The sequence below is a fragment of the Myxine glutinosa genome, chromosome 3 (genome assembly GCF_964187855.1).
Source record: "Myxine glutinosa chromosome 3, kmMyxGlut1.1, whole genome shotgun sequence".
NCBI lineage: Eukaryota > Metazoa > Chordata > Myxini > Myxiniformes > Myxinidae > Myxine > Myxine glutinosa.
The window spans coordinates 158122512-158148801 of NC_136263.1; the positions used below are offsets into that span (position 1 = coordinate 158122512).

Here is a 26290-nt window from a genome sequence, read left to right on the forward strand (position 1 = left end):
ACTCACGTTTGGTGTATCGTGTGTTTATTGCTTTGAGAGCATTGGGGAATGATGGTACCATCATATGTATTGTTCATTTGATGCAAGTGATATTTTCATGGTACTTTCTTTGAGAGTGTTATTATTGTGTATGAGATACAATTACTGATTTTGTTCGACACAATTGCATTGGTGTGGTTTTACCATGGTTTATTAGAACACTCAAAATAACAAATCGATAGGAACACTCAAAATTACAAATCTTTCTGCCGCGTTCCCTCTCGAGACTCTGAGGGGTAATGTAACCGGAGTTTGGGGAGGTAACACGTAACACTACACCGTTTTCCTTTTCAGGGTTTGGTGGTGTTATCGTGGTATTTGTTCCCTGGGATTTCTAGCTCCGTAGTTAAACTATGCCATGGACAGTGGAGCAGAAGACAAAAGTGGTGGCGCAGTGGTACGAGACTAAATCATATGTAGACACCCACCTGAGGTTATGCAGGAAATACCTCAGAACACGTTATGGACCCACAAATTGTGCCATTCAACATATTGTGAAGCATTTTGAGCACAAGGGTACAGCGCACTTGACCAGAGCAAGGGCAACAGTGGCAGGCAAGCATCAGTAACCAAGAGCCAAGCCAACATCGACGCCATGTGGAATTCTGCAGTGGACAGTCGCAAGAAGTCCCACCGCCGGCGTTCCCAGGAGCCAGACATCAAACCAACATCAGTCTGGTGTATCCTCACTCAGGAACTGAAGCTTTTCCCATACATCATCTATATTAGGCATAAACTGAGTCAAGATGACAAGAGAAGGAGACTTGATATGTGCAATTGGCTCAGTGACAGGATGGAGCGGTACCCAAACTGGATCAACCTGATGTGGTTCAGTGATGAAGCCCAATTCCACTTGAACGGTGCAATCAACAACCACAACAACATTTTCTGAGGGGCAGAACGACCTGAGACCTACAGGAAAGTTGGACAGAACTTTGGAGTCAGGATCAATGCCTGTCTAAACCGCGGAGGGTCACATATCGAGAACGTCAATCACAAGGATTTTGCGTAAATGCCAATTTCAGAGCTTGGGCTCTCACTAACTCTAGCAGTGACTTACGGAAATAGTAATCAGGGATAGAAAATACCATGTCATAAAGCTTTCAATAAATGTTTGGTTCACGGTCCTGAGGTTTCTGTTTCTTTGTAAATAAACGTTTAAAGTTGTATCACTCTTTTTGAAACACCCTGTACTTACTGGACAGAATTTAATCATAAGCAATCCGACTTATCAACTCTCCAAATCTGACCTCAAAACTCGACCCGCTTGAATTACGCAGCAAAGTCAGCTCTCTCTCTTTTCTACAGATATTTCTTTGATTTCTGCTTCCAAGAACTTGCTGCTTGTGTACCTCCGTCATTACCAAGACCAGGGAATACTCGACAAGCCACTACATCACGTGATTATTGTGTGGCCATTGGCAACTCAAGGGTGGGCCGTTATAATGTTTGTTTCTTACCCTCCAATGCCAAATTATGGAACTCTTTACCCGCCCATGTATTTCCAAACACTTATGACCTTCCCTTTTTCATAAAGCAGATTTTTTTTACTTTCTCAAAAACTCAGAGACTATTCTCTTTTTCTTCACTTTCCTAAAGGTGTCTTTTACTTAAGGCCTGGCCTCAATGAGGACTATATAGTTCGTGGCTGGAGCCTTCAACATTAAAAAAAGGGAAGCCACTTCTATCTTTCTGATTATGCTTATCGAAAGGTAAAAAATTTTTTTTATCACTTCAGTTCTTCTTTATTTGCACCGTCAACCAAACATATTTCATCAATAGAAATACCCTATTTGCAACTACAGGCAGTTTGTGAGCTTATCAAGCCACGGGTGCTTTCCATGCCCATGGAAACCCGAAACCACAACTTTATAGGGCAAGTGCAAGAAAATCCCATCATCCGTGGGTATGTGAAAACCTCAATCAGTCCGGATTGAACTTCTAAAGTATGTCTGAATGTCGTCACGTGCTTTGTGCTTCCTGCATCCTTTCCAGGTTTCTCCTTTTATGAGATGAAAAACAAACAACTCCTTTAGCCTATAGTAAGGGAAACATGAAAATCTGTTAACTAAATTGTTACCAAAAAATTTCTTCACCAATATGTTTGTAAAGGTGTGTAATAATAATAACGTGTTAAAATGTTGAAGGTCAACTCCCGTGGGAAACCCAGAAAAAAAGCTGTTGAATTCGGGTACCGAAAAATTATTTTCGAGAATTTTTATTTTTTTTAATCGGCCCTTAAGTAACTTATGAGGGGTCAAATAAGGGTTTTTCATGATTCTGAGTTGATTGTTAACATTTATATTTTCACCACAGACACTCCTTTGTGGAAAAATAATTTCTAAATATATCTCATTTTCTACTTTGCAGGACATGGAGTCTAGCAATATGGATGAAGACGTTACTCCACCTGTGCTCAATTGCTTCATCTGTGCACGCTCGGATACACCAGCTGAAAGGCTCATACAGGCAACTCCAAAGGGATACTCAACTTTATTGAAACAAGCAGAAACTGTCGAAAATGTTACTGTTGTGGAACGTATGAAGGAGGCTCAAAAAGAAGGAAAACTGAGGTACCACCAGAAGTGTAAAAATGATCTGTACAACAACTTTGTTGCAACCACCAAGAAGTCAGCTCAAGCATCAAAGGCAGAGAAAGAGTCATCAAAGTTGAAGAGAAGACGCACTACTTGTGAGTTCAGTTCATCAACTGGCTGCAGTTCTAGAAGATCACAGTCAGTTGACCTCCTGTATAAGGATGTATGCATTCTTTGCAACCAACCAGCCCAGCTCTACAAAAATAATCCAGCACAAGCTAGAAAGAAATACAGAGTGCCAGATAATTTGACTGCAGATACACTGAAGGCAAGCTTGCTGAAGACAGCACGGAGTCGCGGGGATGACTGGGGCACTGAAGTCACTGGACGCCTGGAAGGGATCAACGACTTGGTAGCAGAAGAAACACTGTACCATTTGCGATGCAAACTTATGTTTGCGAGAGGTGACAGTTTGTCCAAGACTGATGAGGAAGGAAAAAGGAAGAGAGGACAGAGGAGTATTGATGAGGAGCGAGAGGCAGTTTTTATTGAATTCTGCGAATGGTTAGACTCAGAATTAGAGCATGGGGTAATGAACATGGACCAAGTCCATGAAAAGCTGCAGGAGTTTGATCAGTCACCAGAGAAGAGCCTTTCTTATTCAAAGCATTGGCTAAAGATAAAACTTCTAGAGAAATACGAAGACACCTTGTATTTCACAACACAGGAAAGAAGGGCAGATGTACTCTGTCTCAAAGATGGCACCGACAATATTCTGCGAGCGCATCATGCTAATCTTGACCATGGAGATGAGAAGACTCAGATCATAAAGACGGCACTCAAGTTCATATCCAATGATATTGCCTTGATTGATTTAGGTCCAAAGTCATACCCCACCACACACAGTATGACTGACATCGATAGTCAGCTGACACTTGTTCCTGCAAGCCTTCAGATGTTCTTGAGACCGATTGTCAAGACAGACGAAAGAGTTGCCGTTTGGGGGCAGAATTTTATTAAGGCCTGTCGACCTCGGTCTGGAGTATTGCCACACCAAATGGGGCTTGCCATACAACTTGATCATAGATTTGGGTCAAAATGGATGCTCAACAAGTTCCACCGGCTGGGATACACTGAGTCTTACACGGAGACACAAAACTACAAATACTGCTTCCTTAATAGTAGGAGTGGAGATGATGTTCCAGATACTTCTGGCACTCTTGACACCATTGTGGAGGAAACCGATGAACAGATCAATGATGAGGTTGCGGTTGATGCTGCGCTTGAGGATCAATCAGTGATGACAGCCAAAGTGCCAGCCAGTGAAAGTGAATTGTCAAGTAATGATCAGGTGGTCTTTATGGAGGTTGGGGAAACAAACAATGCAGTCACTCAGTTTGTTGGAGACAATATAGATTTAAACATGGTCTCTATTCACGGAAACACTCCCTTTCACTCAATGGGTTGGATCGAAGTCACCTCTCCGGCACCACCTTTGCCAGATCCACAGACAACAGCAGCTTTCCCCCGGGTGAAGTTGAAGGCACTCGACAAAGCTAAGACCCTGAGAGGAACTGAAGTAAAGATTATTCCATTTACGAACAGGAAACAGATAGGAACGAACGCGATCATGTTTCTCCCCCTCACTGAGCTTTCCTCCTCCCTGGCTCATGATCAGCCACTCCTCACTCCAGGTGACACACTCTGGGCAGCGGGGTGGGTGATCAAAGCCAACGACCCTGAGTTCCCACACTCCAACTGGAATGGCTGGATGAAGAGAATCCATGCTAATGATGCAAAGCAGAGCACACAGATCGAGTTCCTCCCAGTTATTGAAGGAGACCCTAATGACCTCAACACCATCTTCACCACTCTGAAAGAGTGCATACGGCGCGCTGGGGTCGCTATAGTGACATTTGATCTTCCGATTTGGCTGAAGGCTGTGAATATAATCCATATTGCTAGACTCCATGTCCTGCAAAGTAGAAAATGAGATATATTTAGAAATTATTTTTCCACAAAGGAGTGTCTGTGGTGAAAATATAAATGTTAACAATCAACTCAGAATCATGAAAAACCCTTATTTGACCCCTCATAAGTTACTTAAGGGCCGATTTAAAAAAATAAAAATTCTCGAAAACAATTTTTCGGTACCCGAATTCAACAGCTTTTTTTCTGGGTTTCCCACGGGAGTTGAACTTCAACATTTTAACACATGTTATTACACACCTTTACAAACATATTGGTGAAGAAATTTTTTGGTAACAATTTAGTTAACAGATTTGTGAAATATCTCATAAAATGCCCTTACTACTACTGCTATCCATATAGAGTTGAGGAGTCATCATGGCATGAGGAGGAGACAAAACAAGACCAGAATAATTGTTAAGCACTGCAAAATCTAAAGATAGCAGAAAAGAAAGACATTGCCTAAACTTTTCAACTTGCACTCTTTGGGATAAACACAAGAAACCCAGATATCAAAGATCAAAGGAATTGAACGAAAATGGAGTTGCTAATACAGGACTTTTGAATGGTAACAGGGACGCTGGAGCGGTAGAAGGGCAAGGTGGGTGGAGGAGGTGCAGAGTTTTTTTGGGGGTGGGCGAGTAGTGGAAGAAGATACTTCAGGCTGGGTTTGTAAGCAAGACCAGTAAGCGTATGCTTCCATTCACTATCACTCGGAGCATACACATTGTGGTGTTATTTCAACGGCATGACATGGGCTCAACCTCAGGACCCCAAGATTGCAGGCCAGTCATCTTAAACGTTAAGCCAACACCAGGCTTAATCTATCCATAAAACTTATCATGAAAAGCGGAGGGAAATTATTCAAGTTATGATAAAGAATGTGTTTTCAGTTAATTAGATCACATTCCGAAAAAGTAGGTCAAGGGCATGAAACAACTAGATGGTATTCATAGAATACTTACCCTGCGCAGTTTTGAGGAGGACTTGTTTGGGATACAAAATGTTTCTGGATTTTTTTTTTTCATACTGTTCAGATCAACCGTTTAGTTGTACTTGTTGAATTATGACGTCATAATGGAGGCACCTATGACATCATCATTAACATATCTTATTCCCCATGGGGTGTACTTGACAATGATCCATGTTTCTATTTTTTTTCCATGAAGCGGTTTGGGAGACATAGAGGTGTAACGTTTTTCCAAGATGGCGTCCATAACACGTGACCTGTGACGTCATAATTATCAGCAAAAAAATCTACAGGCAGAGGCACTCTTTGGCGCTCCCACGGTAAAATTTCATGTCAATCGGACCAACGGTTGCCGAGAAAATGAATTTTTAAAATGCAGACATGGCACACGTACGGCACACGTACGCAACCGATTGCTTAACCCTGCTTTTCGCTTCGCAAGCGCAGAGTAAATATGAGATGCACAACTTTAGTACAGGTACACTATTATGATGCAAGAACATCCTGGAAGGCCAAGCGGCCTTTGAGATTCCGCATTGGCAAAATTGAGCAATGACAAAAAAAACACGTTATTTTTTCAGACCGCCATTCATATTTATCCAGCGGTTAAAGGAAGGCAGGTTTGGGGATGACATGAATTAATCATAAATGTGACTAGCTCCAGCTATCCAGAGAGGGTAATTTCATTCCAATCGGACAAACCTTAATCGAGTTATGGTGAAAATGTTTAAATGTCTATAACTAAGTCAAGGTCAAAACATTATGTAATCCCCACATACTTTCTATAAGCTTATGCATTATTGATGCAAAATTTCATTCCGAAAGTCCCTGCCGGTTCCAAGATACAGCTCGGAATTTGGGAGTGTTGAAGGTGCAAGAAGAAAAAAAGAGGAAACAATAAGAAATATATTTTTCTACATTGGTTTCGTACTATTGGAGGTCTAAGAAACTGTGGTACTATTAAAAACTTGGGGTGCCATTGTAGAAAGAAACCCCACAATAGCTATATACATCCTCCCCTCTTCTATAAGGAGCTTAACTAGCACAAGTAGAGTCTTGCATACAAAAGCACAAGTATAAAGGTAGGGTAGACACCACCAGAAGTACGTATGACGGGAGGAAAAAAAACATGTCAATTTTAATTGATTCAAGCTTGAACAGCGCCACCTGTGGGGGTAATCTGGGTATTTAAGATAGCCTTTACCTAAATATAGGACAATTTGGAATCAGCAAATCCTTTTGAGAAAAATTTGAGGTCTGCCTCCTAAAGGCGACAATATTATTGGCAGTCAATGCAAGTACAAAATTATTGGTAGTGAAAGGATATGATGCATTTAAAAAACCTCATTGACTGTTAATTATCTCCACCACCAATGGTGGGCTGTTATGTTTTCACCCCTGTCTGTATGTATGTTTGTTAACAGGATATCTCCAAAAGATGCGGACTGATTCAGACGAAATTTTGTGGGGAGGTTGGGTATGTGGAGGCCGAAATGATTAGATTTTGGTGAAGATAGCTTTGGAAAATATGTAATTCCTATTGTAAAACAACAACCAAAACACACACACACACACACACACACACACACACACACACACACACACACACACACACACACACACACACACACACACACACACACACACACACACACACACACACACACACACACAGCTACATATGCAGAACTTTCCATAATATTACGGTTACTGGAGAAGCTGCTTCTGCCGAATAAACCCAAAATTTTCCCAAACTTACACAAAAAGATTCGTGAGGATGTTGTCTCTATAGCTCGGCAGATGATAAATGTTGACAAAACCGGTCTTTACTGTTAATGTGTGCCAACGAGAACATACATTTCCAAAGATGAAAAATAGCCCCATGGGAGACTGATGGTTATTTCCCCACAGTTTGTAAGATTTTAAAATAAATTATCTGAATTTGAGGTGAAACCCCTTTTTGGGGCAAAATCCCCCTTTAACCCTCTTTAAATGTGCAGATCCGGATGGAAAGCAACAATCCCATGAGACCTTACTGTCCTGATGCATTGTACCAAATTTGGTCCATATCGCTCAGGTATCTGTGGAGAAGATGTTTCAGTGAAAACGAGGGATTTTCAGTGAAGGGGACCGTTGCCTCCTTTCCAGGGGAAATACGGTCATGAGGAGTACAACTTAAGGTTAGGGCATGGACTCGATGCCTCATGACAAGTTTGGTCTGGATCTGTCTGTCGGTTTCTGAGAGTAAGATTTTCGAATAAAATACCAACATTTGAGGCAAAACTCCTCTTTTATCCCCCATTTGGGCAGCACATCTGGATGGTGGGCACAATCCCATGAGACCTTGCTGTCCCGATGCATCGTGCAAAATTTAGTCCACATCGGCCATGTAGTTTGTAAGAAGATGTTTCAGTCAAATGTTAACGTACGTACAGACGGACACTGCGACCAACTCTTTGAAGTTCTTTCAGATAAATAGCCTAAAAAACTGCACCCGGATTTAAACCTGCTAAAGATTGTTACACTCCCCTGCTTGGTGGAAATGCTGAAGGTGACGAGTTAAAACCATTCATGGTTTATCATCCTGAGACACCAAGGGCTTTGAGGGACTATTCAAAGGATCATCTTTCTGTTATCTGCCGAACAAATACGAAAGGATGGATACCAGTGCTGTTTTCCTGGAATGGTTTATAATGTTTATCCTTAAAAGGAACTTAAAGATTATTGCGCAAAAGAAAATACATCCTTCAAGATTCTCGTGATTCTTGACAATGCTCCTGGTCATCCTCCAAACATTGCTGATTTTTTCAGGGAAACATTAAAGTTATTTTTCTACTGCCCAACATAACATTGTTAATCCAGCCCATGGATCAAGGTGTGATAGCCACATTCAAGGCGTATTATAATTTACGCCAAAATTCACCAAATTAATTAAGGACACAGACAGTGAAGGCAAACACACAATTGAGGAGTTTTGGCGTTTGGAAAGGACGCCATTGATATTATTGGTGAGTGGTGGGCTGAAGTATCGTCTACCTGCCTGAATGGCGTTTGGCAAAAGCTGTGGCATGAATGCGTACATGACTTCAAAGGTTTCAATATGGTTGAGGACGTGTCCAACGTCAGATGCCAAATTGTCTATTTAGCCAAAGAGGTTGGTTTTGAGGAGGTGGAGCAGGCTGATGTGGAGGAGGTGCTAGCGCAACACAAGAAGTTATAAAATTAAGAATTTAATGCAACTGGATGAACAATGAGAGAAGGAAAAGGAGATTGCCTACATTACACCTGCTGCTCGCGTATTGACAACAAAGGTTGTCAAAAGCTTTCAATCTTGATGAGAAAGCAATGGCAATCTTTGATGATGATGCAGATAGACAATGCAGCTCTAACGTAGCCAGACTGATGAATGATGCTTTGAGTTGCTATTGTCAACTTTATTTAAATAAAAAGGAAGCGATCAAGATAACTGTCACTTGACAGGTTCATCAAAACTACGAAAAGAACATGCTCAAGTGACTATCCCATGCCTTCAACCTCCACAGCAACAAATGTGCAGCACCATATGGCTCAATCACCATCATTTTCAAATGAAGATCCTGATGACCCCATCCCTTCCCCCAATAACTCCACCACTCACCCCACCACCTCCACACCAAGCAACAACCACCATCTTAAAGTAAATACAATTTTGTTGCATTCATAATTTTATTTAAAAATATTAGTATGATTTATAATTGTATTCATTATTATGTTTGCTTACAGGACATCCTTTCCTTATTCTCACTCTTTCTGTTTCTCTCTCTCCGGCTTCCTCTAACATGCAACCCTCATCGTTCACATTATTTATTATGGGAAAATTTTTTTTGCAAAACGCAATTTCACTTAACACGGTACTTTTCAGGAATGCAATTACCGCGGTACTTTTCAGGAATGCAATTACCGCAGTACTTTTCAGGAATACAATTACCGCGGTACTTTTCAGGAATGCAATTATCGCGGTACTTTTCAGGAATGCAATTACCGCGGTACTTTTCAGGAATGCAATTACCGCGGTACTTTTCAGGAATGCAATTACCGTGGTACTTTTCAGGAATGCAATTACCGTGGTACTTTTCAGGAATGCAATTAACGTGGTACTTTTCAGGAATGCAATTACCACGGTACTTTTCAGGAATGCAATTACCGTGGTACTTTTCAAGAATGCAATTACCGTGGTACTTTTCAGGAATGCAATTACCACGGTACTTTTCAGGAATGCAATTACCGCGGTACTTTTCAGGAATGCAATTACCGTGGTACTTTTCAAGAATGCAATTACCGTGGTACTTTTCAGGAATGCAATTACCGTGGTACTTTTCAGGAATGCAATTACCGCGGTACTTTTCAGGAATGCAATTACCGTGGTACTTTTCAGGAATGCAATTACCGCGATAAGCGAGAAATTACTATGCAAGATTATGTGCATATGTAATTTTTAGACTGTGCTATTACAAAGCTTGAGACAAAAGTTTTACGACTCAAAAGGTTTCTTAAAATATAAAATGATGAAAAGACAAAGCATTTTTATCCTCCACCTCACTCCCAGAAATGCCTGACAAATCGCAGAGCCCCACAAGCAACAATAAAAATCCATGCACTCAATGGCAGTATTGGCTGGAATTTTAACCATGCTACTCACCACCACCGAGTTGAATGAAAAGGCGCTCGAGGTTGTCACAATCCAGCTTGGTACGGCAGAAGATAATAGCCTGGTCCATTTTGTGTTCACGGATGGCTCGAACTACAAACTCTCCCTTCAACAACTTGACCGCCTCTGACCACATCTCTAATGGCATCGAGAGCAAGGGCATTCTGATCAAACACTTGCGGAAAAGCACTCGTAAGAGTTGCATTTAGAAAGATCACTTCACACGAAGGGTATGCGACTACGAGCAACGTCTTCATGGTAAAATGGTAAAACGCATGAAAAATCTTGCAAAAGTATCACAAGGTAATTGAGGCACAGCCAATCACAGCACTACCGCATCTTCAAGGTAAAGCTAATACGGGTAACATGACGGAGCCAGAGGAAATTTGGCACGAGCACACAATGGCTTGCCCGTCTCAAAGTCCACAATTGAAGTACAGCACTGTAAGAACCAATGAGTAAAATGCATTTTGGAAAAACCAAAGGATTCCACAGTACAATGGATTGTTTACATTATTGAAATCGGCTGACGAAACACTGACCAGGTGTGTTGGCTCCAGGTCTTGTGTTGTCCTTTTGATGAACTCCATCCGTCTAAACGACACCAATGTAAAAGATTACAATCTTATGAGTACAAGTGCTTAACAATTAGTTGTACAAATTAAAAACAAATTTAGGTTTGAAGATGTAGTTAATAAGTCTCATTAATGGGAATTGATACAAGTAGTACTTTTTGCCTGCTCTCTCTACACGTGGCTAATTTATTAACCTTCCTGGCACAAAATCTTCACAGGATTTATTTTTTACCGAATTCTCTCTTGCTCGGCCTTACTCGCACTTTCAGTCACACAGTGACTACGGTCGACATGTCTTGTTACCCTCTGCTAGCAAACTACATTCTCTTGTCCATTTGTTTCCTCTCGATGAAATTCATGAGGTTGGTTTGTGTTGTGAATGAAAATAGTAATACGGATGTGATTTCAATATCAATGGAATAAATTTAAATACGGTAAAAATAAAGAAATGAGAGCGTCCGTAGAACACCATACCCCACGTGGTGTATAGGAAAAAGGACATGGGAAGGGTATATTCAACTCTTGCTTTGTGTTTCCGAACACAATTAATATATCCTACGATTCGCAATTTCGTCTGTACCTCTATATTTCCCAATGTTAAGAGCGTGAATGGCAAATTTAATTGTTCGAGATTACGTACCATTTATTTTTTTTATTTTTTTGTATACTGAATCGAGTCTCGTGAAAGAGCTAACATTTACTTCACAAACAAATCAACCAGACAAACAAAATATATAAAAAGAGGGAGCGGAAGACAAGATGGGGAGAGAAGGGGAAGCACACAAACACAACATTTGAGAGCAGGGAGATGTGTGGAAGGGAGAGGGCTTGGGGGGAGGAGGTGTGGGAAGGGGGGGGGGGGGGGGGGAAGGAGAAGGATAAAACACAAGGACACCAAGGACTTCCAGGACAGAAGTTGGTATTTCAAAAAAGTGGAATTGGGGTGAAATTAGCAGGGGTAGAAAAGATCAAGGTTTTGGATGGGGGAAGATAAGAGATGGTGGTGAACAGCTGTTTTAAAGACCTGGAGGGTGGAGTGGGATTGAAGAGAGTGAGGGAGTTTGTTCCAGAGGCGGGAGAAAAGAGGAATGAAGGAGTGAAGGTGAGCAGAGAGTCTTGATTTTGGCAGTTTGACCATAAGAGGGTTGCAGGCAGATCTTGTGCGACCTGTAGGAATATTTGCGGGACAGAGCCCAGAGAGAGCTGGGGGGGCAAGGCCAGAGAGGAGTCGGTAGAAGATGGAAACACCACCAACCTGCCTGCGGTGAGTGGGTGAGAGGCCCTTGGAGTTAGCTTCATCGCGGGAGATTCCAATGATTCTGAATGCTTTGGTTTCAACAGCGTGAAGACGAGCTAGGTGTGAGGCAGGAGCACCAGCCCAGAGGGGAGAGCAGTATTCCATTGAGCTGCGGATGAAAGCCTTGTATGTGGTGAGGAGCTCAGGTGTGCCAAGGAAGGACTTCGCACGACGTAGGATGCCCAGTCGGCAACTGGCTTTGGAGGCCAGATTTGAAATGTGGTTTTCCCAGGAAAGATCATGGCAGATAGTGAGACCCAAAAGCTTGAGTGACAGAACTTCTTGGAGAGGATTATTCAGAAAGTGGATGGGAGGGTTGTCCAGTCGGTCTTTTCGGAGAGACATCGTAAGAGTGTGAGATTTGTCAGGATTGAAAGACATGTTCCACTTGTTTGCCCAGTCTGTGATTTTGTCCAGGTCTGCAGAGAGTGAGGAGGCTGCAGACTGCCGATCTGAGGGATGAAGAATGGAGCGACAGAGAGTACAGTCAGCAGCAAAGAGATACAGAGGATTTTCAAGAGAGTCAAAGAGATCATTGACAAAGACCAGAAAAAGCACAGGGCCCAGAACACTGCCTTGGGGAACTCCAGCCTGAACAGGAAGAGGAGATGAGAGAAACCCATTCAGGGCCACACGTTGACTACGACTAGAGAGGAACTCCGCCAGCCATGCGTGGAGATTTCCATGGATACCAAAAGAGGAGAGTTTGGTGAGCAGAGCGGGGTGCCAGACCGTATCGAAGGCACGTGATATGTCAAGGGAGACTGCTCTAATTTCCTGTTGGGCATTGAGGACCTCCATCCATTGTTGAGAAAGCAGAAGCAGCATGTCCAGAGTAGAGTGTACAGGTCTGAAACCAAATTGATGATCAGAGATCAAGCCATTGGAGAAGAGGAAAGATTTCATATCTGAAGCAATGATGGATTCCAGGACTTTGCTGATAATTGGGAGAAGGCTAATTGGTCTGTAGTTGCTGGGATCTGTTTTTGCACCTTTTTTGTGCAAAGCGGTGATGTTGGCAGATTTCCAAGCAGATGGAAGATGACCTTGAGCAAAAGAGAGCGGAAGAACAGGATTTTAGGACCCGTGGGCTGATGCCGTCAGGTCCAGTTGCAGAATCCGAGTCGAGGGTTGACAGAAACTTTTCCACCTTGTCAGGAGGAAAGGACACAGAGTCCAGGAGCAGCTGGGTACGACTGGGTACAGAGAGGGATGGGGTTTGGGACACAAGATTTAGAGGCAAACACAGAGTTGAGGCATTCAGCTTTTTCACGTGCGGAGTCAGCCGTGTGGCCATTTGAGGTAAGGGAGGGGATGGAGGGGGAACAAACACCAGAAACAGATTTGACCAGATGCCACCAGGATTTGGAAGAGGGAGACAGATAAGAGAGTTCGGTCCTGAGAACGGAGAGATATTGTTTCCTGGCTCTCCTGAGGGTGGACACACACTTGTTTCGGGCTTTGTGAAAGGAAATGAGATTTCCTTCCGTTGGATTTGCTTTCCAGGAGACGAAAGCAAGTTGTTTCTGGGCAATAGCCTCACCACAAGATTCCGTGTACCATGGACGGGAGGAAGGGTATGACAACAATTTTGTCCAAGTACTGCTAAACTGAAGATTTATGGAAACGCAAAGAAGACCATCTGTGTTCTACGGTGTTATACTATATAATAATTCATTTAAAATAAAATAAAGGTTAAAAAAAAAAATCTGAAATTTTACCGCCATTTATGCACCATCTTATTTAACATGTTAAACTAGAACGGGCACTCGGTAGAGCGCATACCTTCGCCGCAGCTACTGTTCTGTACTTGGTAAAAATACGATTTTGACCTTTTCGTGACCTTGACCTTGACCTTTGACCCGATTGCTCCCAAAATCTAATCAAATGTGTCCCGTATAATAACCAATCATCCCACCAAATTTCATGCAATTCGGTTGAATACTTTTTGAGTTATGCGAATAACATACACACACACACACAGACATACAAATAAATACACAGCGATCAAAACATAACCTTCCGCTTTTGCGAAGGTAATTAGTTATTCATGCCTGTTGTTTGTGTCCTTTATGATGTCCCTAAATACAGTAACTTTCCTGTTTGGAATGATTTTCAATTTTGTTTGGCAGACAGCCTAAAACAATTGCTTCCTTTACTGTGCTCTTGCACACTCGGGGCAAGATTCCGTACAATTTGCTAAATTCAGGGCCAAAGTACAACAACAACAACAACAACAACAACAACAACAACAACAACAACAACAACAACAACAACAACAGGCATTTTAAGGCCATTTTCCCTGCAAGAGTGGGGGTTCGCCTTGCGGTCCACATGACAATCTTCTCCATTTTGCCCTATTTTCTCCATCTCCCCTTGTTAACCCCCTTGCCCGCATTTCTTCTTCGACCATCTTTAGCCAAGTCTTTCTCAGTCTTCCCCGTCCTCTACTTCCTTCCACATTCATTTCCATCACTCTTCTCAACCAGTCACTTTCATCCTTCCTCAACTCAACACATGACCAAACCAGCTCAACCTGTTTCTCTTCACAGCATCAATCACAGGCTCTATTCCCATCATCTTTCGCAATTCATCATTTGTCTTCCTCTCTCTCAACGATACTCCACACATCCACCGAACCATTCGCATTTCCACCCTTTCCAGCCTTCGTTGCTGCTCTACGTTCATTACGTTCATTACAGAGCCAAAGTACAGTGCTGCTAAACTGCAGATAAGTGTTCCGATTCATGTTCTACAGTGTTCAAAATACAACATTCAATTGTAGTTAAGTACTTCTTCGATCATGGACTGACTGACGTCTGTAAACATACCGGCAGACAAAGTGAAACCATTTCTAAACCCCACTCTTTGTCTTCTCTGAAAAGTTCATCGACAACAAATGTCGATAGCTCTCTCTCTCACCTTCAAAGCATTACATATATGAGATACAGCTGAAGCACTGTCATTTTCAGAGTTTTGTTCTGTACGTTTCTGGGAAACTTCAGAAAACCTGGTGCAATGTTGAAATTCCTTGCAAGATTTTATGAATCACAACCTTGAATATGAAAACAAAAATTCGAACATAACCTGCATTGTGTTTCAAAGGTTTATGCTGTAGGTTTATGCCTCCCAACCCTCCCATCATGGAAAAACTGCACCGATCTTGTGATTATGGTCTTCAGTTGAACGCATAGGGAGAAAGCCTGATTGGAAGGGTGATAGATGACTGGCTACGTTATATCCACGGAACCAGGTCAGCTTTTCCGTGAGCACAGCGGCACAGTACGCAATGTAAGCGTGATGGGCCGATAGCCGTTTGTCATGCTTGGAAGTTGGAAGAATGTCAAGCTTTGAGCCACTTGCTCAAGATGGCTCTCGTGTGCCACAACTGACTCAGGTATGCAGGTGTTTGCCGTTAGCATGAAAGGCAACATTTCATTGGTGACATTGTCAAGTCATTCATCTTTGCAGTTCTTAAGCTTTGCAAGTGCAGCAGAGATTTCCACTACAGTAGTGTATATGGCTTGTGTAAACGGTGCATCTCCTGAGCTGTGTAGGTTCCACAATGTTCAGTACACCAGGCTGAAAGATCCAATTTACTGACTGTGCAGGGGACCAATGTAGGTGCATTGTTTAATGTAGGACTCTGTTTTTCAACCAGGTTTCCGATGACCATTCGATTGCACTGTGGTATTCTGATTTTAGAGGTTTTTTGCCAAGCAATATATGGGTTTGCTGTTTATGGCTTTGAGTTCTGAAAGGATGGAATAGAGGTGCTGGGGATGGGTAAGAATATGTGTGACACGCTTATACCTTTGAGTTTGATTCTCAACCTGTTAGTAAATTTAGTTGGAGAATGAGGAATAGAGAGGCTCAAGAGCTGGTGGAGCTGGTGGCAAGGAATGGGATGGCCATAGCTGGGTCATTCTTTCACAAGCAGGAAAGCCACAAGATTACCTATAGGATTGGCCAGCACAGAAAATAACTGGATTTGGTGGTGGCAAGGAAGTGAAAGTTGTGGAGGGTTAAGGATTGTAAGGCAGTGGCAGCCTGTGGTGTTTGTGGTATGGATGACGAAAAGGAGGGAGGTTAAGATCAGTGGTCGGGAGTTTATTAGGTGGAAGAAGTGGAGGTGAAACATCATTGTAGAGTACAATGAGAGGATGAGGGCCAGGTATGAGCAACTTAGCAAAGAAGTGGAAGGTTTGGAGGAGGAGTGGAAGAAGTACAGAGAGGTTATGGGGAATTGCAGAAGTTTTGTGTGGAAGGACAACAGGAAAGGGTGCATCATCGAGGGATACAAACCAGGTATGGTGGACGGAGGAAGTAGCGAAGGCAGTTTGTGAAAAGAAGAAGATTTGTCAGAGGATAAAGAAGATCAAGGATAATGGGGCAACTGGAAGCAGGGTGGGCCGATAGCCATTTCAGGTGGCTGGCCCACAGGAAGTACTGGGGTACTGTATGGGCAGAAGAATAATACAGCAAGGAGAGTTGTGGATAAGGCGAGGAATGATATGGAAGATGTGTACAACACGTTAGAAGAGGATGATGGGAGGAAGATGATCTATAAATTGGCTCCTGACAGGAATGGTGATAGCAAGGACATGAAGGGGGTGGTGGCGATGATTAAGGATCGTGGCGGGAGTGACAGAGTGGGGCGGTATCGAAGGTGTGGTGAGGTTATTTCAAAGCGCCGTTGAACCAGGAAGGAAGCAACGGTGAGCTGGAGCTATGTGGAAGAGAAAGTGGAGTTGGTGCAGATCATGAAGACAATGTGTGGATGGCATTGATGAGGACGAAGAAGGGAAGAGTGCCAGGCATTGATGAGTTGTGTACAGAGATGATAATTGCAGTAGGAGAAGTTGGAGTCAGTTGGATGAAGAGGCTGTTGAATGGTATGTCAGAGAGAGGGTTATATTCCAGAGGATTGGAGAACAGGTTTAATTGTGCCGATATGGAAGGGCAGTTGTTGTTCAAGATCTGGGAATGTGTAGGGGCATTACATGCTCCTTAGTCATGTCATGAAAGAAGATGCTGGAGAGGATTCTGGATGGGAGGACAAGGAAGAGCATGGAGAAGGAGATCGGAGAAGAGCAGCGGGGGGTTTAGAAAGGGTATTGAAAGGACAGATGGGATGACAGCTGATGGAAAAGAGGTTGGAGGTGCAGGGTGAAACGGCATTGGGATTTGTGGTTCTTGAGAAGGTCTACGACATTGTCCCGAGAGAGATGGTGATGGCTACACTGACATGGATGGGAGTGCTGGAAGCAGAAGTTACGTTGGTGGAAGGGATGTACAAGGGAACGAAGGGAAGAGTTTTGTTTGGTCCGAGGATGTCTCAGTGTGTACAGCGGTTTGAGGCAGGGAAGCACTCAGCCCACTCATGTATACTGAAACGCAAAATAAACTTACCACCTTTGAAACCTTTAAATATCAACAATAACACTGCGTGTAGTAAATGTGTGAACTTATTTGTGGACAATAGTGTCCTCGCTGTCAGACAAAACGGTCATGGATGGTCACTTGAACCTTCAATGGTCACTTCATAGCACAGCTGTTGAACAGCCGTTTTGACTGTCAGTGATTAGCCGAGGGGTACGGGATGATTTTAATGAGCTGCACGTGATGTCTTGATATTGGCTTTTAAAAGGCCAGTGCAAAATGGGCATTTTGACCGAAAAATTTGACCATTTTGACCAACTTCAAAAAGACCGAAAACACAAAAGAAACTTACCACCTTTGAAACCTTTAAATATCAACAATAACACTGCGTATAGTAAATGTGTGAACTTATTTGTGGACAATAGTGTCCTCACTGTCAGACAAAACGGTCACGGATGGTCACTTGAACCTTCAATGGTCACTTCATAGCACAGCTGTTGAACAGCCGTTTTAACTGTCAGTGATTAGCCAAGGGGTACGGGATGATTTTAATGAGCTGCACGTGATGTCTTGATATTGGCTTTAAAAAGGCCAGTGCAAAATGGGCATTTCAATCAACATGCCACGATTGTCAAGGGATCAACGGCAGCATGCCCTGGGCATGCTGCAAGGCGGACTGAGCTACCGTGAGGTGGCACGTCGCCTTGGCTGTTCACACCAGACGATATCGGCCCTGGTGGACAGAGACACCCTCCACAACTCTGCAGATGACAGACCTCGATCAGGGAGGCCAAGAGTCACCACTGCAAGGCAGGACAGGCAGATGGTCCGAAGTCACCTGCGGGATCGATTCCGTCCAGCATCCCGCACTGCGGCAGAAACTCCGGGGCGTGCAAACCCACGGATCTCCAATGATACTGCACGAAGACGACTGCATGACTATGGTCTGACTGCCAGAAGACCATACAGAGGCCCCGTGATGACGGTTGCCCATCGCCGCAACCGTCAGAGATGGTGCCAGCAGCATCAGCGGTGGACCTTGGCGCAGTGGAACGAGGTCGCTTTCAGCGATGAGTCAAGGTTCTGTGTGGACAGTCCTGATGGGCGTGAGTGTGTCTGGAGAAGAACTGGCGAGCGATATGCCGATTGTTGCGTGCGTCAAGCCAACAGGTGGGGTGGCCCAAGTGTGATGGTGTGGGCAGCCATATCAGGCCGGTACAGGACGCCACTGGTGGTTGTGGATGGGAATCTTAACGCCCAGCGGTATGTGGATAACATCCGACGACCTCATCTGCTGCCATTCCTGCTAGACCACCCAGAACTGAGAACCTTTCAGCATGACAACGCTCGTCCCCATGCTGCTCGCTTTACCACTGCATTTCTCCAAGGCGAGAACATCAACACCATGCAGTGGCCTGCGCTCTCCCCTGACCTGAATCCCATAGAGCACCTGTGGGATGAGCTTGGGAGACACGTAGTTGGCAGGGCCAGGACACGGGCAGAGCTGCTTCAGACATTGAGGACTGAGTGGGACAGAATCCAGCAGCAATCCATCCAAAGACTGGTAGGCAGTATACGCCGACGATGCACTGCCTGTATCCAAAATAATGGTGGCCATACACGCTATTGAAAGGGGACTGACATTGCACCCTGTGCTGTTCTGTACTGGAGAACAAACTGATGAGATGGTGTATCTTGGTCAAAAACTTGACATGTCATCAATAAAATGCCAATGTTTCAATTAGCAATTGTTGGTTTGTTTTATTTTGAACTGTTACAATTTTATTACATTTCAAACAAGTGGTAAGTTTCTTTTGCGTTTTCGGTCTTTTTGAAGTTGGTCAAAATGGTCAAAATGGTCAAATTTTTCGGTCAAAATGCCCATTTTGCACTGGCCTTTTTAAAGCCAATATCAAGACATCACGTGCAGCTCATTAAAATCATCCCGTACCCCTTGGCTAATCACTGACAGTCAAAACGGCTGTTCAACAGCTGTGCTATGAAGTGACCATTGAAGGTTCAAGTGACCATCCGTGACCGTTTTGTCTGACAGCGAGGACACTATTGTCCACAAATACGTTCACACATTTACTACACGCAGTGTTATTGTTGATATTTAAAGGTTTCAAAGGTGGTAAGTTTCTTTTGCGTTTCAGTATATATCATGGTGATGGAGCTGGTAAGCAGGAAGGTAAACATGAGAGGCATTATGGAAAGAATGTTGTATGCAGATGATCTGGCTGTTGTGGTGGAGAGTGGGCAGGAGATGCAGGAAGTACTGGGGTACTGGAAAAGAAAGGCATTTGAGAAACATGGGCTGAAGATAATCATGGAGAAGACTGAGGTTTTGTGGGTTGGGCAGCAGAGAAAATAAATGAATTTCAGGTTAAAGGGGAATGCGATCAGACAGGAAAATATAATTGAGTATCTGGGGAGAACAGTGACCAGGGATGGTAAGTCTGAGGCAGAGGAGCGGAGGAGGATTCAGGTCGGTGAGAATGCATGGAGATTGGAGGAGGATGGAGGGAGTAATGGCAGTCAGAAATATATCAAGGCAATTGAAAGGCAAGGTTCTGATGCCAAGTGTAACACAGGCCTACCTTTACGGCCTGGAAACAGTGGTGCTGACAGAGAGAACAATGGAGGCTGCAGGTTTGTGAGAACAACTGGGTCAGGAGGATTGTGAGAGTGAAGATGGTGGATAGGAGGATGGATGAACTGAGGGAGGACATTGGTGCGCAGATGAGCTTGACAGGAAGACTAGTGAAATGCCGGCTGAGATGGGCTGGTCATGTGGTGCAGATGATGGAAGAGAGAATGGTAAAGAGAGTGGCTAGGTTGAGAGGTAGGCCGTGGTCGAGATGGGAGGATTGTGTGAAGAGGGATATCAGTAAGGTGGGGATGTTTGGAGAGTGGAGAGAGTTGGTTGAGCACATAGGGAACAACACAACAAAAACATGCATTTTAAGGCCATTTTCCCTGCTAGAGCGGCAGTGCAGTGCTAGAGCGGCGGGGGTTAGCAGCAGTGCACATAGGGAAGTGGAGAAGTATTGTGGTCAAGGCAGGGCAGAAGCTTGGTGATATTGGACCTCAACACTTATAAAGGGAAGGAGGAAGAGGAGGAGGAGGAGGAGGAGGAGGAGGAGGAGGAGGAGAAGAAGTGATTGTTGAGATGTGACAGATCTGTGATTTGGTTGGCACATAATGATATTGCTGCAGGTTGATCACAGAATAGAAAACTGTGTATTGATTGTATTTGATGATCCATTGTACATATCTTCATTGGTGACGCAATATGAACAAGAAAGAGCAATCAGAGATTGCAGACGTTTTTAGTGGTTTTTAAGGCTTTTGTGTTAAAACAAATATGGCGGCCGAACCACGTGAACGATGACATCACCATTTTTTTTCCTCCACCAATTTATCCTTAGATGACGCTCAAGAAATTTCTTCCTGATCGGATGAAGTTTTGTACTTGTCGAATTATGATGTCATAATGGAGGAACCTATGGCATCATCATTAACATATTTTATACCCGATGGAGAGTTCTTTACAATGAGCCATGTCTCATTTTTTTCGATGCAGGGCTTTCAGAGATGTAGGTGCAAAGTTTTTCAGTTTTTCCAAGATGGCGCTCGTACCAAGTGGCCGATGACGTCATAATTATCATCGAAATATTCTACAGGAGGAGGCGCACCTATGGTGAAAATAATTTCCTGCTGATCGGACCAACGGTTGCAGAGAAAAAAAATTCATCTTGATCAGATGAAGTTTTGTACTTGTTGAATTATGACATCACAATGGAGGAACCTATGACATCATCATTAACATATGTTATTCCCCATGGTGAGTTCTTTATAATACCCTCTCCTCTGGTGAAGGTAAAGAGTGGATAAAGAAAGGATCTAGTAATTTTCAGCTTTTGAATTTTTTTGCGGGTTTCACATTACAGTTATGAATGGGAATCAAAATCGAGTCATTGAAATGATAAATCTTAGAAAACATCAAAGTAATGCTTTTATTTCTTTCTCTCCACAGAAGACAATATGATGAAATTCAAATGAGTGCAAGTATTGAACAAGTCACAACATTGGCTCACCTTGATGCGGTTTTGGCCCAAGCGTTCCCACTGGTTATCCAGTTTAGGACTTATTGGAACCACGACATGGTGCACTGTTTCAGGCACGGAGTCTTCTCCCTTGAGGTCCACCCATACAGGGAAGTGCATGATTTTCTCGGCGAGCTTCTTCACATCAAACGAATGAAGTGTGGCTGAGCAAACAATCACCTAAACACAAGAAACCTCAATGCTCCTGTAACAGTGACAATAAGTTTGAGATTCAACAATGGCTGGAGAAACCTCTGGCATTTTCCTATTATACGGTTAAAGCTGAGACTATGCGAGCTTAAATATGAAGTTGTTGCATTTGTCAGGAGCTGTTTCATACACAAATATGATGAAAATAAATAAATGGAATTTCATACTTACAGTCATACATTTACCAATCACATTCCACTCACACAAGGATACACAAGGAATTCCCATTCAGCCCATAAAGGCTGCACTACATCAACACCAAATCACTTAAATCCAACAGTTCATAAACATATATTCACTCTGGGAGGGAGTGTAAGGGTGGATGAGTGGGGATGATGGCTTACTGCAACTATGTTGTACTCCTCTCCTCACTATCTACTTTAACTTAGAGCTCTTCCATCTTCTTATTTTAAAACTCCTGGCATCAGTGTAGGATTTTTTTCTTTTCCCTTCCTATAATTTATTTTTGGTGCCTGGTGACAAAATCGGTAACAGTTCCTTCCTTCCCACCCTCCCAACCTTAAAAAAAAAAAAAATCTTAATTCCCTCCTTAATTCCCACTGCAAAGCTTGCTGTCCCCTTTATATTTAACCTATGCCATCATCCTGGAACACACCTTTGCCCCCAAAATATTTCCATTCCTTCTAAAAATATAGATCTTAAACCTTGCTGTCTACACCATTCTTCTAGTTCACATCTATTGCTCCACTTATGAATTGTATTCGATTTCCTGTCAGAGGAATACCAGAAAACATTACCTCATGTCAGAGAAGTTTTAGCGCCTTACCTATAGTGGCTGTATGCCTTGTCTGGGCGATATCCGTTAAAAAAAAAATCAAAAAAAACAACCTCACAAAGCCTCTGCTTCCAGTCGGCTACCCAATCTCATGTACTTATCTTTTAACATACATATATATATATATATGTATATATATATATATATATATATATATATATATATATATATATATATATATATATATATATATATATATATAATTATATATATATATATATAATTATATATATATATATATATATATATATATATATATATATATATATATATATATATATATATATATATATATATATATCTCTATATATAAAGGAGGAGTGTCTGTGTGTGTGTGTGTGTGTGTGTGTGTATATGTGTGTCTGTCCGCTTATAACTCAAGAACTACACATCGGAGAAAAGTTTTAGACACAGATTCGGAATCAGCATAAAATCCTGGTGGTTATAGGCTACGTTTTATTTTAATATCAATGGTTTAAAAAAACCGTGCCACCTGCAATTCCATGGTGGTTTGTGGCGGCGCTAGACGTTCGGGGTGTATTGCAATGGTTTGTCGGGTTTGGCTGTGGGTCCAGAATAGCTCCCATTTCCTCATGTTCTTCCACTTTTATTTTGATTCTTCTGTTACAACGCCTTCCTTATGTACCTTATATCCCACCGACGAGGCCTCTACATAATTTCATGCGGCAGAATTTCGTACATTTTGAGTGAAAGAAGTGAGACGAAGTTGTAGGAGGAAGAAGAGGCGCGGCCGAACTGATAGAAGCCGACTGTGGAGGGCCTCGATCGTGAGTGGAAATGGCGGGAATTGCGTTTGTATCGCAAAGTAAAGGATCTGCATTCATTTCTGAACTTGCATTGGTGGATTGTTATACATCTGCATTATTTTTCATAAAAAAACTTTATGTTGAACTTGAAGGCTCCAAGCACGGACTATATATATAGCCCTCATTGAGGTAAAAATAAAAGTAAAAATCCTGCTATCGCTTGCCAAGCTAGCCGTTCCCCCCCCTCCCCCATCCCCTCTCCTCCTCCCTCCTCTTCTCCCCTCTCCTCCTCCCCTCCCTCCTCTTTTCCCCTCCCCCGTCCTCTCCCCTCTTCTCCCCTCCCCTCCCCCGTCCTCTCCCCTCTTCTCCCCTCCCCTCCCCCGTCCTCTCCCCTCTTCTCCCCTCCCCTCCCCCCTCCCCTCCCCTCCCCCCCTCCCACTCCCCTCCCCTCACCCTCTCCCCCACTCCCTCCCCCTCACTCTCCTCCTCCCCCTCCCCCTCACCCCTCTCCTCCTCCCCTCTCCTCCTCCCCCTCCCCTCTCCTCCTCCCCCTCCCTCCTCTTCTCCCCTCCCCCCCTCTTCTCCCCTCCCCCCTCTCCTCCCCTCCCCCCTCCTCCCCCTCCCTCCTCTTCTCCCCTCCCCCCCCTCTTCTCCCCTCCCCCCTCTCCTCCCCTCCCCCCCCGTTCCCCTCCCCTTCCTCCTCCCCTCCCCCCCCGTTCCCCTCCCCTTCCTCCTCCCCTCCCTTGCCCCGCCCGGCAATGCCGGGTACTTCCCATGGCCAGCTGTACGTGGGCTGCTCGAGGGTTGGAAAACCAAGCAATCTTTATGTCTTGGCACCAAGTAAGAAAACCAGAAATGTTGTATACCCAGAGGTTTTGAGAAATTGAAAATTGACAAAACGTGATGTAGGAAATGTACTGTGATATTGCTCTAAAATATACATGTTCTTTTCATCATATATTTGTATTATTCTTATTCAACCCGGGTGAAGCCCCCCCTCCCCCCTCCCACTCCCCTCACCCCGCCCACTCCCCCCTCCCCACTCCCCTCCACTCCCCCCCTCCCCCTCCCCCCTCACCTCCCCTCTCCCCCTCACCCCCTCCCCCCTCCTCCTCCCCCCCTCCTCCTCCTCTCCTCTCCTCCTCCCCCTCCCTCCTCCTCTTCTCCCCTCCCCCCCTCTTCTCCCCTCCCCACCCTCTCCTCCCCTCCCCCCCCCCCGTTCCCCTCCCCTTCCTCCTCCCCTCCCTTCCCCCGCCCGGCAATGCCGGGTACTTCCCATGGCCAGCTGTACGTGGGCTGCTCGAGGGTTGGAAAACCAAGCAATCTTTATGTCTTGGCACCAAGTAAGAAAACCAGAAATGTTGTATACCAAGAGGTTTTGAGAAATTGAAAATTGACAAAACGTCATGTAGGAAATGTACTGTGATATTGCTCTAAAATATACATGTTCTTTTCATCATATATTTGTATTATTCTTATTCAACCCGGGTGAAGCCCCCACTCCCCCCTCCCCTCCACTGCCCCCTCCCCCCTCACCCCTCCCCTCTCCTCCTCCCCCCTCACCCCCTCCCCTCTCCTCCTCCCCCCTCCCCCCTCCCCTCTCCTCCTCCCCCTCCTTCCTCCCTCCTCTTCTCCCCTCCCCCCCTCTCCCCCTCTTCTCCCCTCCCCCCCTCTTCTCCCCTCCCCACCCTCTCCTCCCCTCCCCTCCCCTCCCCCCGTCCCCCTCCCCTCCCCTTCCCCCTTCCCTCCCTTCCCCAGTCCGGCAATGCCGGGTACTTCCCATGGCCAGCTGTACGTGGGCTGCTCGAGGGTTGGAAAACCAAGCAATCTTTATGTCTTGGCACCAAGTAAGAAAACCAGAAATGTTGTATACCAAGAGGTTTTGAGAAATTGATAATTGACAAAACGTCATGTAGGAAATGTACTGTGATATTGCTCTAAAATATACATGTTCTTTTCATCATATATTTGTATTATTCTTATTCAACCCGGGCACCTCAGCTAGTATATATATATACATATTGGATACAGAATCAAGGCTCGTGTAAGAGCTAACACATTGAACATGAAAACATGCACAGACACATAAAACATGCAATGAAGGGAGCAATGAAGGGAGACAAGAGGGGGAGAGAGATGCACACAAGCACAACAACAGAAGAGAACAGGGACGTTGGTAGATCTGTGGAAGGGGGAGGACTGGGGGAGGAGGAAGGGGTACACGGTATAAAGCAAATGAACACTACTAGGAATTTCAGGAAAGAAGTTGGGGATTGAAAGAGGTGGATTTGGGGTGTTTTAATGGAGGTAGAAAATATCAAGGTTTTGGTAGGGGAGGGGTAAGATAAGAGATGGTGGTAAACAGCTGTTTTTAATCCTCCGAATAAACTTTCCCGACATAATTTGCTCCTATGTATATCACAGCTAACGTCTTCCTGTCATGAGCAGAGATAATATAATTTCACCTTCCTTCAATATCTCCGACTCTCACTCCTTAAAAACAACAAACAATTCCGTGTCTTCGATCCTTTCTGCAGAATGAAGACTATATATTTAACTTGAGTGAAGTCGATGGTGTGCCATCACTAATCCCCACGTTTCCCACCTAAAGCCAAGTTGAAAGATGGCATAAAGTTCTACAAGGATTGAAGCAATATCAATTTTTGAGTATAATTTTTTTTTCTTTTCCCATTATCACCCCTGTGACCCTAAGTCCCTACTCCCCTGGAGCATAAACCGAGGGTCAAATCCAAAACAACATTACATATTTCAAGGGTCTCAGATGTTGATTGCATTTACAAAGTTTCATTTTAAAATGTTTAAAAATGTGCCCGTAATTGCATTTTTTGGTATTTGACCCCACCCAGGGGGCAGGGCCAAAAATGATACTGCTTTTGCACCTTCCTTCCATGTGTTGATCATAATTCATAACTAACAAGTTTGGTGCATTTCT

At 43.8% G+C, this 26290-nt stretch overlaps 1 protein-coding gene across 1 annotated transcript in view; it reads right to left on the reverse strand.

Annotated features, from left to right (window-relative positions):
* The window catches only part of DDX1 (DEAD-box helicase 1), a gene marked incomplete in the record, with an annotated part of 73830 nt that overhangs the window by 13826 nt on the left and 33714 nt on the right, over positions 1-26290 (reverse strand). The window contains 3 exon segments of the mRNA XM_078774695.1: positions 10193-10339; positions 10744-10795; positions 21556-21744. Of these exon segments, the coding sequence (XP_078630821.1) occupies positions 10193-10339; positions 10744-10795; positions 21556-21744 (388 nt within the window).